Raw genomic sequence first — 17,006 nt, 5'->3', positions numbered from 1 at the left:
CGGGGCAGCGGCGCCCATAATAATCCCTCATTATAGAGGCGAGTGGGGGAGCGGCGCCCGGGACGGTTCTTCGGAGGCGGCGGCAGCGGCGGCGGCGGCGGTTCGGGTCCGCTCTGTGCGGCCACGCCGGGCGCTGCTGCCGCTGCGGTTTTGCAGCTGCGGTGGATGCGCAGCTCCTCGGCCAGGGCGGAGTGCGGCGGCGGCGGCAGGTACTGTTGGCAGCGACGGCAGCAGCAGCAGCCGGGGGTAGATGGCGAGCGAGAAGCCAGTGTCGGGGCCGGAGCCGCAGCCCGCGGGACTCATCGCTGTCGGGGCCAGCAGCAGCAGCGGTGGCGGGGTCGGCGGCTCTGGAGGAGCGGCAGCGGCGGCGGCGGCTGCAGGAGGTAGCGGCGGCGGCAGCGGCGGCATTGGCGGCTCGGCGGCGGCCGTGATGGGGGAGCTGAGGGCGTCGAGCTCCGGGTCGGTGGTGCTGCCCGCGGGAATGATTAATCCGTCGGTGCCCATCCGCAACATCCGCATGAAATTCGCCGTCTTGATCGGACTCATCCAAGTCGGGGAGGTCAGCAACCGGGACATCGTGGAGACCGTGCTGAACCTGGTAAGGGGAGCCACAGCTTTGCCTCGCCCCACCTGCCGAGGCGCTGCACAGAGCTCTTGGGGATTGGCTGCCGTTCCCCCTCGTTAGCAAAAGTGGGTCTCGGAGGCACCCCGTCAACCTCTCTCACTTTCTTGGATCTCCTCGTGTCTCTCCTCACTCTTTGGAGGTCCCTTAACCACTACTGCTCTGGCATCCTGCCCTCCCCCCCCACCACTTGTGGTCCCCAATGCCTATTTTTCTTCCCCTTAGCATCCTTCTCCTCAGCAGTGAAACTTAAGGGAGAGCTTTCTTGCTGAGCTACTTAGTTGTTTGCTAGTAACCTCCTAATCACATTGTGCTGGTCTTTGGAGGGGCTCCCTATAGCCAAATGTGTGTCCTCCTTAACATGCTTGTGCTTGGTTTATGGGACCACCTCCTCCCTTCAGCTGACATATTTCCTAGAGCCACCTACTGACCCTTCAGAAGCCCAAGGCAGATAAATCCCTTGCTTCCGGAAGTGATACCTCTTTACTTTATTGTGATTCCATGGTTACTTCTCTTTCATCTGCCTTCCATTGCAAAGACAGAGTTCTCTTTTTATGTCTTGTGCCCAAAATGACTTCAGTTTTTGTCCATACTGATTCCATATGAACTGTGAGTTCTGATTAGTTTCCTTGTCCCTAAGTAGTCCGCTGTATGAAAGGTTCCCTTCTCACATTGGACCATGCAGGGGTTTTTTTTGCTTCTTTAAACATCCTTGTCTGTAAAGGTGGATTTATTCTTGTAGCCAATTCTCAAGTTCAGGTGCTCCTTAGATAGCTTTATAATCTTGTGACTGTAGCCTGCTCCCAGGCTGTGGGATTTGATAGTACATCTATTTTTAATTGTATAAGATTAAAGAACAGCCCCAGATGGCGTCTTTCCTCTGTGGCTGAAATGTGTGAATGATTTAACCCTATTACCTTTCAGCTGGTTGAGCTTGACATTTTGAAGAGAGGTTTTGTATCTTCTAATCTGTTGATAGTGGTGGACTGTTATTACTTTGTTGCACTGGGTGGCTTAATTACCTTTATTGTTTGAAATACACTTCTTGCCCATTCTCTGTTGTCAAGTGGTGTTGATTACACCCCACCCCCACAGCTGAATATGTAGAAGGAGCAACATTTCATGTAGTCACTTAATAGTGTGAAGTAGGTACTGCAGAACTCTATGATGGTGTTTTAGCACTACCTATACCAGAGGGTGGAAATCTACAGAAGCCCAATGAGAGGAATAAATAGGTCCCAGAAATGAATCACTTCCAATTATGAGCAATTTGGTACCTCTCCTGAATGCAAGATCTGCTGCGGGAAAGCTGATGGAACAATGAATGAATGGGAATATCCCATTTTGGGTAAAAAGTAAACGGCAGATCTGCTACTATATGGTAGATAAAATGCTTTGATAGCAAGAAGTTTTAAGTTAATGTGCTGCTAATTTTGTTGCAACGGCAGGCATGGCAATAGAATTACACTGGTTAGTTTGGAACTATTCACCTTCTTGATGTTTAGTAAATATTCACATTTAAGGAGTGACAGAATGGCAGAACGACTGCTGCACGCAGGCAGGCAGTTTAATATTAATAGCTTTATGGATGAACAAGAGTTAAAAGCTCTGATGGCTTGAGGGGTTGGAGACAAAGATGATAAACTGTTGGCAGTTACTCAGCATTTATACCAATTTTTGTCTTCATTTTCAAAAATATTTATATAAAAAGGATAGTTAAGTTGCTGTAACATGGTACTTACTATGACCTTTATTTCAAAGTGGCAGTGGAATAAGTCAATACATAACATTTAGTTAAGCAGCTTCAAGTATATCATGCCTTAAATGTAATGTGCTTAATCCATTTCCTGGACTGTTTTTGTCCTCATCTATTGTTTTGGTAATTAAAGAAATTAAACCTCTGGGGACTTGTAGGTATATCAGGAAATACTACTTCTGTTCATAAGCCTGACACTAATTGTGGGTATGTGTTTTCTGTCACTGCTTATAGATACATAGAATGCACTTCAGATTCAGTTAGAGGATTTTGTTACTGTTGAAATGCACATGCTTGTTGTATTCAGTGGCATCCTGTGGATATGTTTTCCAGATAAGGCAGGGAGAAGCATTCAGAAGGTGCTGTAGTAGCAATGAATTCTGTACTAGCATTACTGAGCAAATGTGAAATAACACAGGAAAGAACATTAAGAAAAGACTTTGTAGTTTTTCCTTTGGTACAAGTAACCTACTAAGAACTTGTGTTTTTTAAAAAATACCAAACTGAAACCTAAACTCCCTCACAAGGAAAACAAATTCTGATTTTGAAAACGACAAAAGCAACATTAAAAAAGGTCTGTTTCTAACTACCATAAAAGGTCACTTGCTGCTGTGTTGTGGATCCCAGCTTCTTGTTGTTGTTGTTCAGTCGTACAGTCGAGTCCAACTCTTCGCGACCCCATGGACCAGATCAAGCTTCTTGTAGTTAAGTTGAAATTAATACCTTTTATATTTGTATAAGGGAAAAAGGAAGCTTGAAGATGGGAAAGGCTTTAGTGTCAAACTGTGAATGGATTTTCCAACAGTTGTAATGTGAATGGATAATAACTGAAATGGTATCCTAAACTGCTGCTTTTTGGATCATTAGGAGATATAAGGTTGGATGCAGCTGAAATTGGCAATATCCACTGATTCTCTCTTCCTGCTGCAGACCCCCCCCTTCTGTCATTCATCAACCCTAGAACCAGCATTTAGTGGAGATCAGTGGGCTTCAGTAGGAGGGAAGAGGAGGCAGAAAAAGTTCTTTCAGCTGATGGAAAATTTAGTCTGGACTCAACCCATTGAGTTTACCTGACAATCAGTCTTCAGTTATCCCTATCAGTAACTTTTGAAATGTTTTTCTTGTTGGGAGTTGGTATTAGACAGGTCATCTAAAATTTGATTAGCAGCTCAAATTCTGACACTTTATATTTTTATGGGAAAATAGCTCTTAATGTGGGCTGGAAACATCATCTGACAGAATATGCAAGTTTAGGTTATGATGTGCTTGATTGTAATGACAGAAAATCTGGAGTTTAAAAGCACAATAATTCCTGCCTCCTTATGAAACATTTGTAACTTTGTACTGCAAATTAATACAAACAAGTGGGTTTCGAACAGCATCCTAAATTTTAATTGGCTTTCATACTGAACTGAAAACACTAAATATAAAAAACACAGTGTTTTTTACTGCTATATACGTGAACCATTTTTATATTTGAATTTATGCAAATAAAGATGCTCATCTGTGTTGCACTGTAGAGTTGAAACCAATGAAGACTGATGTTTAAATACCTGAATATGTCATGCATGTGCTCAAACATAGGTAGGGTGTTTCTGCCATTGTCAAAGTATTTCAGATTTAATTCATACTTAACCTAGGGTGCATAGAATTATATATTCTGAATAACCTCCCATTTTAAATGGGGGTGCATTTGATAATATTACATATGCTTTTTGACATTTCAAATTGGGTACCTTTTGTCCTAAGTTTAGAAAACAATTTTTTTTATACAGAAAATTTTGTAACAGCTACTGATGCCCCAGAGCTGTATGTTTACAAGTTTTGACAAAATTGGATAACAGCTATAGTACAGGGTTAAATTTAGGTAAACGAAGAACATTGCTGATTAAACTTTTCCTTTTTGTTTGGAAAGTCTTTAAAAAAGGCTGATGCTTTAGAGGGATTGGATCAATTTGGGTGGAGCTGGCATTTGCCGAACAGGGTGTGTTTATGGAACCAATCTTAAAGTTAGAAAAGTAGTTTGGTATAATGGCCAAGAGTGCCTTCTGTCAGCTGTACCTGGTTCACCAACACTCATCCTTCTTAGCCTCAGCTGATCTGATCCATGCTGTGCCCAAAACTTTGTGATTGGACTACTGTAATGAACTTTACATTTGGCTGCCTGTGAAGACAACTTAGAAACTTCAGCTGGTTCAGAATGCAACAGTCTGATTATTGTCAGGAACTAGCTGATAGGAACATACCTGCCTGTCTTAAAACAACTACAGTGGCTGCTAATTTATTTCCAAGTCCAATTCAAGGTGCTAGTTATGACCTTTAAAGCTCTTCACAGCATAGAATCCACATGTCTCCTCCCATGTATCCTTGTGTACCAGCTACAGTTCCCAGGCTGCTACCTATTGGCTGTTTAAAGTGTCAAGCTGCTCTCAGCCCTGACCTGGATAGCTGAGGCAAGCCCGATCTTGTCAGATCTTGTAAGCTAAGCAGGGCTGATCTCACCCCCGACTTTCAATGGGGCGCCATTGGTGTCAGCGCTGGAGGTTAGGAGTTTGGGAGTGCTCTTGGATGGCTCCCTGACGATGCTGGCCCAGGTAGCAGCTGCTGCCAAGTCAGCCTTTTACTATCTTCGGCTGATCGGGCAGTTGGTTCCCTTCCTCAAATGCGGTGACTTGGCAACAGTAATCCATGCAATGGTCACCTTGAGATTAGACTACTGTAATGCTCTCTACATGGGCTGCCCTTGTTGCAAATTCAGAAGCTGCAGCTGGTGCAGAATGTGGTGGCCAGGCTGTTGTTGGATCTCTCTCTGCGAGAACACATCCAGCCTGCACTGAAAGCAATACACTGGCTGCCTGTAACATACCAAATTCGTTTCAAGGTGCTGGTTCTTACCTATAAAGCCTTTTATGGTCAGGGACCAGCATACATGAAGGACTGCCTTTCCCCACATGCTCCTCAGAGAGCACTGCATTCTAGGACACAAAACCTCCTAGTTCTCCTTGGCCCAAAAGAGGCTGGACTGGCCACCACAAGGGCTAGAGTTTGGTGTAGTGGTTAAAGTGCGCGGACTCTAATCTGGGAAAACCAGGTTTTATTCCCCACTCCTCCACTTGCAGCTGGTGGATGACCTTGGGCAAGCCATAGTTCTGTCAGAGCTGTCCTTGAAAGACCAGTTCTTGAAAGAGCTCTTTCAGCCCCACCTACCTCACAGGGTGTCTGTTGTGGGCAAGGGGAAAGGAAAGGAGTTTGTAAGACGCTCTGAGTGAAGGGTGAGGTATAAATCCAATCTCCTCTTCTTCTAGAGCCCTTTCTGTGGCAGTGCTGCGCTGGTGGAATGAACTCCCAGAGGACATCAGGGCCCTGCAGAATTTATTACAATTCTGCAGGGCCTGCAAGATGGACCTCTTCCACCAGGCATTTGACCACACTTAACATCTGGTCATAACATCAGAGCCTTCCCTGGGATCTTTTCCATTGCCATTGTTGACTCTTGCTATGAAAATATTGGATATGGTAATATTGGATCATTGTTCGCTGTTGCATAGGAAAGTATGTATAGCACTTTAGATTTGATGCTGGTTTTAAACTGTTTTAAAATTTTTATGTAAGCTGCCCTGAGCCTGCTTCAGTGGGGAGGGCGGGGAGTATAACTCTAATAAATAAATAGTAAATATTAGGATGGGAGATCTCCAGAGAATACCAGGGCCAGGAGGCCAGAGGCAGGCTATCAAGCCACTTCTCTGAAGGTCCTCCATGCCCCAATAGGAGTCACCATGACTTCTATACCCGTGCACAGACGCACACACAAATGCAAAAAAATACCAAAAAAAGTGTCAAGCTACTCTCTGATATTATAGGATTGTCATTTCACTGCCTACTCCAAAACCAATTTCTCATGAACACATAAATCTGGCTAATAATGAATCAAACAATTGGTCCAACAGGGTCAGTATTTTCTATTCAGACTGGCAGCAGCTTGGCAGCATCTCAGGTGGAGGTCATGGAAAAACAAACAAACAAAAAAGAAAAATCCTGAGGTGGGATGCATTTTGAAGAAAATCATGTCATCCATACTGTGATGTAACTCTGCTTAAGACTGCAGTGTTAGCCTACCAACTAGGATTGCCTTAAAAACAACGTTCTTTCTTACCCTTGCTTATAACTTCCACGTGAGCTCATGTTTGGGAAGAGTAGCTCCAAAAATTTCTTTTAATTCCCTGAACATTATAAAAAAGGTACAGATTAGTGAAGCAATAGCATCAGTGTCAACAGGAGCTCTGTTCAGCTAACTTGCTGGCTACATCCAGGAGCTAAGTATTTCTGGGCATTTGAATCCACAAAGATAGAAATAGTGACTATCATAAATTTAGCCCTAGGCACTGTCACCTGCTGCTCCCTAAAAATACCCAACTTGAATTGAGGGAACTCCTCTCCAAAGTTCTCTGTGCAGTGCAGAGTTGGAAGGTAGTAAGTCTTTCAGTTTAGGCCAGATGTGAGATGTCAGTCCATTCCCTTTCTCTTTTCTTTGGTGTGCACAATAACTCAAGGGAATGGATGAATCCATTGTGATAGCTTTTTGATGAAGTCAGAATTTGCATAAGATCACTGCTTTCCCAGTGCCAAGATGTCACTGCTTTCCTGACACCATGTGAGTGTCTCTTCTTTTGCAGCTTTTATGAGGAAAGGTTTGATTCATCACTAGTACCTTGCTTCCAAAAGCCTTAGATCATGAACAGAGTCTCAGGGAGGAAAGAACCATGGTTGACTATCATATAAGTCAAAATCCTGGTAATGTCTGCTGCTTCTTCCTTTCCTTTCCTTTCCTTTCCTTTCCTTTCCTTTCCTTTCCTTTCCTTTCCTTTCCTTTCCTTTCCTTTCCTTTCCTTTCCTTTCCTTTCCTTGATTTGAACCATTATTTAAGTCAGTAGTCAATAAGACTAGATTTAAATAATGGTTTTCTACATTGACAAGATCTTTCTGGTATAATCTTAATATTTACAACCAAATGGATTCATTTTTAGAATAATTTTTCAGATTATTTTTAGTTATATAAAAAAAAATACTGATTTCTGCTATTACAAACACATCACAGATATTTATTTATTTTGGAGGTTTTTATTCCACCCTTCACAAAGCGAGCTCAGCGCAGATCACAAAAAGCAAACTCCATGACTCGTTATAGTAGAATCACATTAAAACAAGTTAAGACAGTAAACAATAAAAATTCATACAGGTAGCTCACAATAATTTCATAATTATCTATCTCAAGTTTAGTAGGTTAATCATTCATATTTGGACAACTTTTCTGCTGTACTTTATTGGAAGGAGAAAAATAATCATTACCTTAATAATAACAATTTAAATAATTTTATTTAACTAAAACAATAACATTACAGCATATGTATTTTTGTATTTGCTTAAATATCCATGTTTGTTAACTGATGTGGTTAATATCTTTTTTAAAACAACAACAAAAACGTAGACCATCAGCCTGGTCTATACATGAAAAACTTAAAATACTGTCTTCTGTAGCTCACTCATATTCAGCTTCATTTTGTTGTTTATTCATAATCTGGGAAAGGAAAACAAGCTTTCCTGTTTTATCGGGTCCCAGACGATTTCTCAAGTTAGAATGAATGAGTCCAAAGGAAGAAGATATTCTTTCTACACCAGCAGAAGAAGTTACTGCTGTTAAAAGTGAAATCATTACTTCAACAGTCTCTAAATCCAAGTGCTTAAGTGTCTTCCACCAGGTGCTTCCACCAAGTGCTTAAGTGCTTAAGTTCACGGGTGTGACTTTCTTTAAAACATCACCACCAAACATATTTCTTGAACGATTCTCCCTTAATATGTTGTCGAAGGCTTTCACAGCCAGAGTTCATTAGCTGTGGTAGATTTTCCGGGTTGTATGGCTGTGGTCTTGGCATTGTAGGACCTGATATTTCGCCAGTAGCTGTGACAGAGGTATAGCACAGAAAGATGAAGTACTCTCTGTGTCAAGGTGAGAAGAAAATGGTAGGCAGGTAATTTATATCTACTCAGGAAGGTGGGGTAGGGCTGAGTCATTATCTTGTAGGAGTTCCCCAGGCTGTGAACATGCTAATGGAGGAAGTTTCTTGAGGAGGTTCTCTGTTTCCTGAGGAGGTTCTTTTGCATGTGGATTGGCTGTTGAAATTCTAATATCTGTAGTACTGTTGTCAGATGTAGAGCCTTTTGTGTTTTTCAGGACAGGAAACCATGCCATATTTATTTTTATACTCTCTTCTTTCCTGTTGAAATTATGTTTGTTAATGAATTTCAATGGCTTCCCTGTGTAACCTGACATGGTAATTGGATGAGTTGTCCAGCCTTTCAGTGTCTTGGAACAAAATACTGTGTCCTGTTTGAGTTAGGCTATGTTCAGTTGTGGACAGGTTTACATTGGGACCACACAGCGTAGCATTCAGACAAGAATAAAAGAAAATGAAAGACACTGCAGACTTGGCCAATCTGAAAAATCAGCAGTGGTTGAACATAGCCTAACTCAGCATCAGCAATAACACAGCTTTTCTATATTTTGTTTAGAGTTTCAGAAATGGGTTTCAGGATGCTCAGCATATGTTCAACATTTCTGTTTAGCCCAGTGTTGACAATTTTGGCCATGCCAGTGTCATCTATTTTCTCTCATTTTTGTTCACAAACTGTCATCAGAATAGTCCGGCTCTTGATGTAGTGCTTAAAACAGTCGACTACAGAGTTCCATCTGACATCTTGTGGAAGAGTTAGTTTGGTTCCTCCCATTCTTTTCAGAGCTGCTGCTACAAATTGATTGTTACAGAAGTATTTAGCAATTTCAATGACATTAGTCTTTATTTCAGGAACACAGAAGTCTTTGCCTAGGAGGTGCCGCAAATGAGCACAGCAACCATATGTTCTTAGTTTTGTATTCCCTGCCTGCTCTTCTAAATTTCTTCTCATCTTGGATATATTTGCAGCATTGTCTGTAATCAAACTGTGTACTAGACATTTGAAATTTTTGTTCACATGTTATTATAGCTTTTGCTGCCACTTCTTGTAAGTATTCTGCTGTGTATGCATTTCCTGACATATCAATTGTTTCTGCAAGGAAGACATTCCCTTCTTCTGTTGTTATAGAAGCACATATAACAGGTTCGTTGTGGACATTACTCCACCCATCAAGACTTAGGTTAATAATTTTACCTTCTTGAACTGTTGCACATTGCTCCATGTCTCTGTCATACACTTTATCCAGCAGTTTCCCTGCAACTTCTGCTGTGCTGGATGGACTGTATCCTGGTCTCAATGACTGAACCATATTAATGAAGTGTGGGTTTTCAATCAGATGGAAAGAAGAGTTTGTCGTGTAAACAAACTGGGCATTTTTTTTCATTAGTTAACTCTTTTTCTAATCTGCTGGTTTTGATCACAAACTTATCTGTGGTGGTTCCTGGATGGTCAGCTTTCCCCCCCTTTCTTTTAGGTAATATACTGTGGATGTGTGTTGTATATGATGTGACTGAAACACTATCCTGGACAAATAACCCTGAAACTGTAGAACAGGAGGATGGTGATCTCAAAGGTGGATAGTTTCCAGAATCCTTTATATTGATGATGGATTCCCCTAAACAAAAAAGTCAGTGTTTTTCTGCTTATTTAGTATTACTCATTATATTGACTGCTACTCAGTACTGCCCAAAAAAGGAATATTTGCTTGTTTCAGCTCTTTTATTTCTTCATAACAACTGTATCAAAATGACAGTAACATGCAGTAATAATAATAACAAATATAATTTTGCTCAAACATGACAGTTCCACAAGGCAGTTCTTAAGAAAGATGATGAAAGCAAAACATTTACCAACTTAAAGAACCTTCCTGTTCAAATATATTCCTTTTGTCGTCTTCATCACAGCACTTCTCATGATATTGTTTCATTTGGGCAACCAGTCCTTGCATTTCTTTGTTTTCCTATTGTAAACCAGTCAGTTGTTCCATACTTGGTTCTAACAGTCACTTCTTGACCCTTATACAGGTTTCTCAGGAGACATGTGAGGTGGTCTGGTACTCCCATCTCTTTAAGGACTTGCTATAGTTTGTTATGATCCACACAATCAAAGGCTTTAGCGTAGTCAATAAAGCAGAAGTAGATGTTTTTCTGGTACTCCCTTGCTTTCTCCATAATCCAGCGAATGTTAGCAATTTGATCTCTCATTCCTCTACCTCAGAGGTTGCCAAACTTATTTGGTTTACTGCCCCCTTTTCAGAAAAAAAATCTCAGTGCCCCCCTGGAAATCTACCTTCAAGAAGTGGACAAAAAGATGCAGTTTGTGGATCTGCACCTGGATCGTTGCAGCACCCCCCAGGAGGCAATATTGCCCACTTAGGGAACCCGTACTCTACCTCTTTGAAACCCATCTTGTACTTCTGGCAATTCTCTATTCACATACTGCTAAAGCCTAGTTTTTAGGATCTTGAACATAACCTTGCTAGCGTGTGAAATGAGTGCAATTGTGCGATAGTTTGAACATTCCTTGGCATTGACCTTCTTTGGAATTGGAATGTGAACAGACCTTTTCCAATCCTGTGGCCACTGCTGCATTTTCCAAATTTGCTGGCATATTGAGTACAGCACTTTAATAGCATCATCTTTTAAGACTTTGAATAGCTCAGCTGGGATACCATCACTTCTGCTAGCTTTGTTGTTAGCAATGCTTTCTAAGGCCCATTTGACTTCGCACTCCAGGATGTCTGGCTCGAGGTCAGTGATCACACCGTCGTGGTTGTCAAGGACATTGAGATCCTTCTTGTACAGTTCTTCTGCGTATTCTTGCCACCTCTTCCTAATCTCTGCTTCTGTTAGGTCTCTACTGTTTTTGTCCTTTATCATGGCCAGCTTTGCATGGAACGTTCCCTTGATTTCTCCAATTTTCTGGAAGAGACTAGTCCTTCCAATGCCATTGTTCTCCTGTATTACTTTGCATTGTTCACTCAGGAAAGCCTCCTTATCTCTCCTTGCTGTTCTCTGGAAATCTGCATTCAGTTGGGTAAATCTTTCCTTTTCCCCTTTGCCTTTTGCTTTCCTTTTTTTCTCTGCTATTTGTAAAGCCTCATCAGACAGCCACTTTGCTTTCTTGCATTTCTTTTTCTTTGGGATGGTGCTGATTGCTGCCTCCTGTACAGTGTCATGAACCTCCATCCATAGTTCTTCAGGCACTCTGTCTATCAAATCTCGTCCCTTAAACCTACTCTTCACCTCCACTATATATTCATAAGGGATATGATCTAGGTCAAACCTGAATGGCCTAGTGGTTTTCCCAACTTTCTTCAGTCAGCTCCAGGTCTTGTTTTTACTGACGATATAGAACTTCTCCATATTTGACTGCAAATGATATAATCAATCTGATTTCGGTGTTGTCCATCTGGGGATGTCCATGTGTAGAGTCGCCTCTTAGGTAACAACCTAAGAGGGTGTTCGCTATGACCAGCGTGTTCTCTTGACAAAACTCTGTTAGCCTTTGCCTGGCTTCATTTTGTTCTCCAAGGCCAAACTTTTCTGTTATTCCAGTTACCTTTTGACTTCCTACTTTAGCATTCCAGTCCCCTGTGATGATATTTTTTTGGGTGTTTTTCTAGGAGGTGTTGTAGGTCTTCATAGAACCGGTCCACTTCAGCCTCTTCTGTGTCAGTGATTGGGGCATAGACTTGGATTACTGTGATGTTGAATGGTTTGCCTTGGATTCAGACTGAGATCATTCTGTCATTTTTGAGATTGTATCCCATTACTGTCTTTCTCACTCTCTTAATGACTATAAAGGCCACACCATTTTTCTACAGGATTCTTGGGCACAGTAGTAGATATAATGGTCTTCTGCGTTAAATTGGCCCATTCCCATCCACTTTAGTTCACTGATTCCCAAGATGTCGATATTCGGTCTTGCCATCTGATTTTTGACCACATCCAACTTACCTTGATCCATAGATCTTACATTCCAGGTTCCTATGCAGTATTGTTCTTTGCAGCATCAGAATTTCCTTTCATCATCAGACACATTCACAGCTGAGCATCCTTTAGCCTTTGGCCCAGCCACTTCACTCTTTCTGGGGTTACTTGTACTTTGCCCTCTGCTCTTCTCCAGTAGCATATTGGACACCTTCCGACCTGAGGGGCTTATCTTCCAGCGTCATATCTTTTAGCCTTTTCTTACTGTCCATGGGTTTTTTTTTTTGGCAAAGATACTGGAGTGGGTTGCCATTTCCTTCTCTAGTGGATCACATTTTGTCTGAGTTCTCCACGCAGCCAATGGCAGAAAGTGAAGAGGACTTAAAAAGCCTCTTGCTAAAGGTGAAAGAGGAGAGCGCAAAAGTTGACTTGAAACTCAACATTAAAAAAAAACTAAGATCATGGCATCCGGCCCCATCACTCCTTAGCAAATAGAAGGGGAAGTCATGGAAGCAGTGACAGACTTCACGTTCCTGAGATCCAAGATCACTGATGACGGTGACTGCAGCCATGAAATTAAAAGACGCCTGCTCCTTGGGAGGAAAATGATGGCAAACCTAGACAGCATAATAAAAAGTAGGAACATCAACCTGCCAACAAAAGTCCATATAGTCAAAGCAATGGTATTCCCATTAGTACTGTATGGCTGCGAGAGTTGGACTATAAGGAAGGCCGAGCGACAAAGAATAGATGCTTTTGAATTATGGTGCTGGAGAAGACTCTTGAGAGTCCCTTGGAGTCAAATCAGTCAATCCTAAAAGAAAGCAACCCTGACTGTTGGCCACCAAATGAGAAGGGAGCACTCACTGGAGAAGACCCTGATGCTGGGACAGATCAAAGGTAAAAGAAGGGGATGGCAAAGGCTGAGATGGTTAGACAGTGTTATCGATGCAACAAACTTGAAATTAAGCAAACTCTGGAGGACAGGAGGGCCTGGTGTGATATGGTCCATGGGGTTGCGAAGAGTCTGACTCGACCGTGCGACTGAACAACGACAAAAAAATATGGGTTAGGACCCTATTGATTTCTCTCTCCCAAAGCCATAATAGTTCATGAAAGTGCAATTTACAGAAAAAAGCTTACCTCAGGGGATTTTGTTGTTGCTAATGTAACTTTTTACATGCTTTGATGAAGAAAATTAAATTTGGTAACTTAAAGTTAAAACTGGTATAATGATAGAGTGGCAGTGCCTGTCAAGATTTCTCCTTTACTTTTTGTTGTTTCTGCTGTGCTGTTCCTCCTGATTTGAACCATGGCTTATCAAAATACATAGAAAGCCCACATTGGTATATATTACTATTTTCCACAGTCATCCACTTAAAATGCTATGTTTGGCTGTGAATTGAAGCCAGAGACTAGGAATAAGATGTGACAAGGTCTATATAACTTACTGAGGGATGTATAAAGAATATACAAGTTCCATTTGACAGTCTTTCCAAAAGAAGCTTGAAATGTTTGGTTTCATCTCAGAAGAAACACAGGATTTTTAGCCTTGAAAACTTACAAACTTACAATTCATAGAAAAGGAATACATTAAATATGTTTCAAGTAAATATGCTAACATTTCAACAAAGCCAGCAATATGTTCACAATAGAGAGCTTGTTTACATTAGGGACAAGAGCAGACTGTACTTTCACATGTTGGCATTTGCAGTGAAATTTCAGCTTTTAATTCTTTTGTGATTGTGTGTATATTTTGGGATTGTGGTATATTTTAATTGGTTAGAATACACTTAATTGTGTTTTTCTGTTTTAATAGTATTCCAATATTAATATAGTTTTCATTCTGGAAAATATTGTATAATGTCAAATAATGGGTTATTGCAGTGTAAGCAGCAGAAGGGTGAAAGCAGTAACACTCCTTGTTTATCTGAAATTTTAGTTACAGATTTTACATGGACGATGTAAAATATTAAGTCTGCATTGCTGGTTGGTTTTCCTCTCTGCAGAGTGGGGAAATGAACTAGGGTTGGTGTGGCGTTGAATGAGAAGAGTTGTAACTCTCTTTGCATGTGCACTATATACAAATGTTTCATCTACTTTAATGAAATTTTCTTCAACGTGAATATGGAAACAGCTCTGAATGATCTTTCACTACTACATTTTTTAGTAGATTTGGGATGGTTGGATGCCACAATTATTAGAAATAACGGTTGTTAACCTATGATAAAGTAGAGAAGACTAGTACAGAGGTTTGTGCAGGTGGTTCAGTAGATTAACTTTCTATAACTGTATGGGTTTTTTTGAGTGATATTTACGTGCTGCTCTTAATGCCATATTTTTGCATTATGTTTAATGTGCATGGAAAAGACTGAGAAATACTGGGGTTATTGTATGATTTATTCTCTTCATAGTCTTTAAGCTAAAATCAGATCTTGAACGAGAACTGCAGTTGTGCTTACAGTCTCAAATAGTCACAGGCTAAAATAAATAAGTTAAACTAAAACAAGACAATGGTTTTCTGTTCTAAATGATAAATTAAACTCATCTCTTCTGCATTAATGGGTTCATAAGAAAGGTGTGGAGCTTAGTATGCTTTCTATCTTGTTTGCTTTGTTTTTAAAAGTGCTTGCACAGATATAATTATTACAGGAATTGTAAAACTTAATACCAGTGGAAAAAGAGAGTTTCATTCAACTAACAGTCGTACTGTAGTACCATCTGGAATGTCCTCTGCTATATGGCTGCTAGTGGTCTTGCTGTAGGTCTCATTTGTAGTTTGTATTGGATAGAGAAATGTCCCTACCTTTGTACCTGTTGAAGGGTCTGCCTTAAAAGAGCAGTAATGGGCACTGGCTGAAAAAGACAACGTGTTGGTTTGGCCACATTGTAGATGGTAGTAATTGAGAGTGTTACCTAGTTGCTTGTCTAGATCCCATGCTTCATCACAGTGTTACCCACCTTTTGATATTCTGTTAAGATAGTCATAACAGTTTGACAACTTCATTTGAGCATGAATACTTAGAAGTAAAAGCATTCAGCATGTTCAGGATCATAGCCTGAGGTGGCGCTTGGCCAGCAGTAGAAATGGTTGGGATGGACTGAGTGGTGTGACCAACAGAGATACCTGTGCTCCATCAGTGCATTATGATAGCTTACCTGCATGGAGTTTTGTGGGCAGTAATAATATCCCTCCCACCTCAGCATGGCAGAAATCTATCTGATGGACAGCCACTAGCTATTGAGGAGGGAAGGACTTTTATGCCAGCACTAATATATTTATTTATATTTATTTATTTATTAGACTTATATCTCGTCTTACCTGCCAGGGCAGGCTCAGGGCAGCTAACAAGGCTATAGGCATTATAAACAATAGGACAATAAAACAATATTATAATTTAACAATTTAAAATCAAACAACCCTTTAAAAAGTATATTAAATATATTAAATATTGCAAAATGAAGGTAAGAAAGCAAGAAACACATGAGACAGTGACAGTAGTCAGACTTGAGATATGACGTCCCTCTCCCTTGCTTACCTGCGCTTTGTTTTTGCATCTATAACTTGAAGAGTGAAACAGAGATTCCTTCTGGGTATTTTTGTCTAGAGTTCTGAGGGTGGTTTTATCTATAAGAGTTCTGAGCTGGAAAGGATTATTAGTATGTTTCAATAGGGTATGTTATCAGACTAAGGGGTTGTGCATACAGCTCCACTTCTGTGTAAATTTATCTTTGTCCCAAGGTTCCTATAATCAAACCTCACCTGTGTATTGCAAGTCTGTATGACAGGGAAGGTGCAGTGATGTAGCCCCATGCCACAGACATCACCATCTAACTTGTGGGCATCCTGTCAGGTGGCTATATATTCCTGTTTGTGTACTGTAATTGACTGCAGAGTTAGTAGGCTATGTTTTATTGTAGCTGTGAGAGTGGGGCGGGTAAAGATTGGCGGGCTAATTCATTTTGTTTATTCACTAGTATACAATAACTTTTTGGCCATTTCAGCTTTTTGCTTCTGGTGAAGGTGGGACTGTGCACTGGAGTATAGGATCAGAACTAAACTGGCTGTTCCTCTCCTTCTCCCCTAAAAAGTCCACTACTCTTTGGCTGGTACAACTTGAGAGCAGGATTACATTGCTAGTAGGATAATAAGTCTGGGACATTTTGAAACTGGAAGTGTGCTGGAGGAAATCTTCCCCTTCTGTGAATTGTTTTGGTGTATTTATTGAACTTAAGAATCAGAGGACATAATCACTTCTGCTGATTAATGGGTTTCAAGTGGTATGCATTTTAAACATTAGATTGAATTATAAAAATAGAACTTCTTTGTATGTAATTTAGTAAATATGTGATTAAGTGCAGTCAGTAATACCACTTCTGTGAGAAGTATGGTGGTAAGTGGATAGAGAAATTGGTTTTGAAATAGAACTTTGTTGTGCTCTGCACTTAAGTAGTTGCAATAGGTACTAAAATAGATTGAAGTTAAAAATGTATGGTTAGATGCAATAATATTATGACCAGTTATCTAACATGCTGTCATTTTGGAACTTAACAGTCAGCTGGAACAGAGATATCTAACCGTGCCTATTTTATGTATAGAGCTGTTAAGAATTTAAGGCAAAGAATTGCTTTGATCTGGAGTGAACCACCAACAACTCTATTTTTATTACATTTTTATCATACCTCT

The 17,006-nt window shown here is 40.7% G+C and overlaps 1 protein-coding gene across 1 annotated transcript in view; it reads left to right on the top strand.

Moving 5' to 3' along the window:
* Positions 1–250: 250 nt before the first annotated feature.
* The window catches only part of LOC107126110 (neurobeachin-like), a 600,691-nt gene continuing 583,935 nt past the window's right edge, over positions 251–17,006 (top strand). The window contains 1 exon segment of the mRNA XM_015429619.1: positions 251–598. Coding sequence (XP_015285105.1) covers positions 251–598 — 348 coding nt within the window.

Source organism: Gekko japonicus, unplaced genomic scaffold (genome assembly GCF_001447785.1).
Source record: "Gekko japonicus isolate JY-2015 unplaced genomic scaffold, Gekko_japonicus_V1.1 scaffold429, whole genome shotgun sequence".
NCBI lineage: Eukaryota > Metazoa > Chordata > Lepidosauria > Squamata > Gekkonidae > Gekko > Gekko japonicus.
Note: the sequence above shows the minus strand (reverse complement) of the source record. Positions and strands in the feature narration are given on the sequence as shown.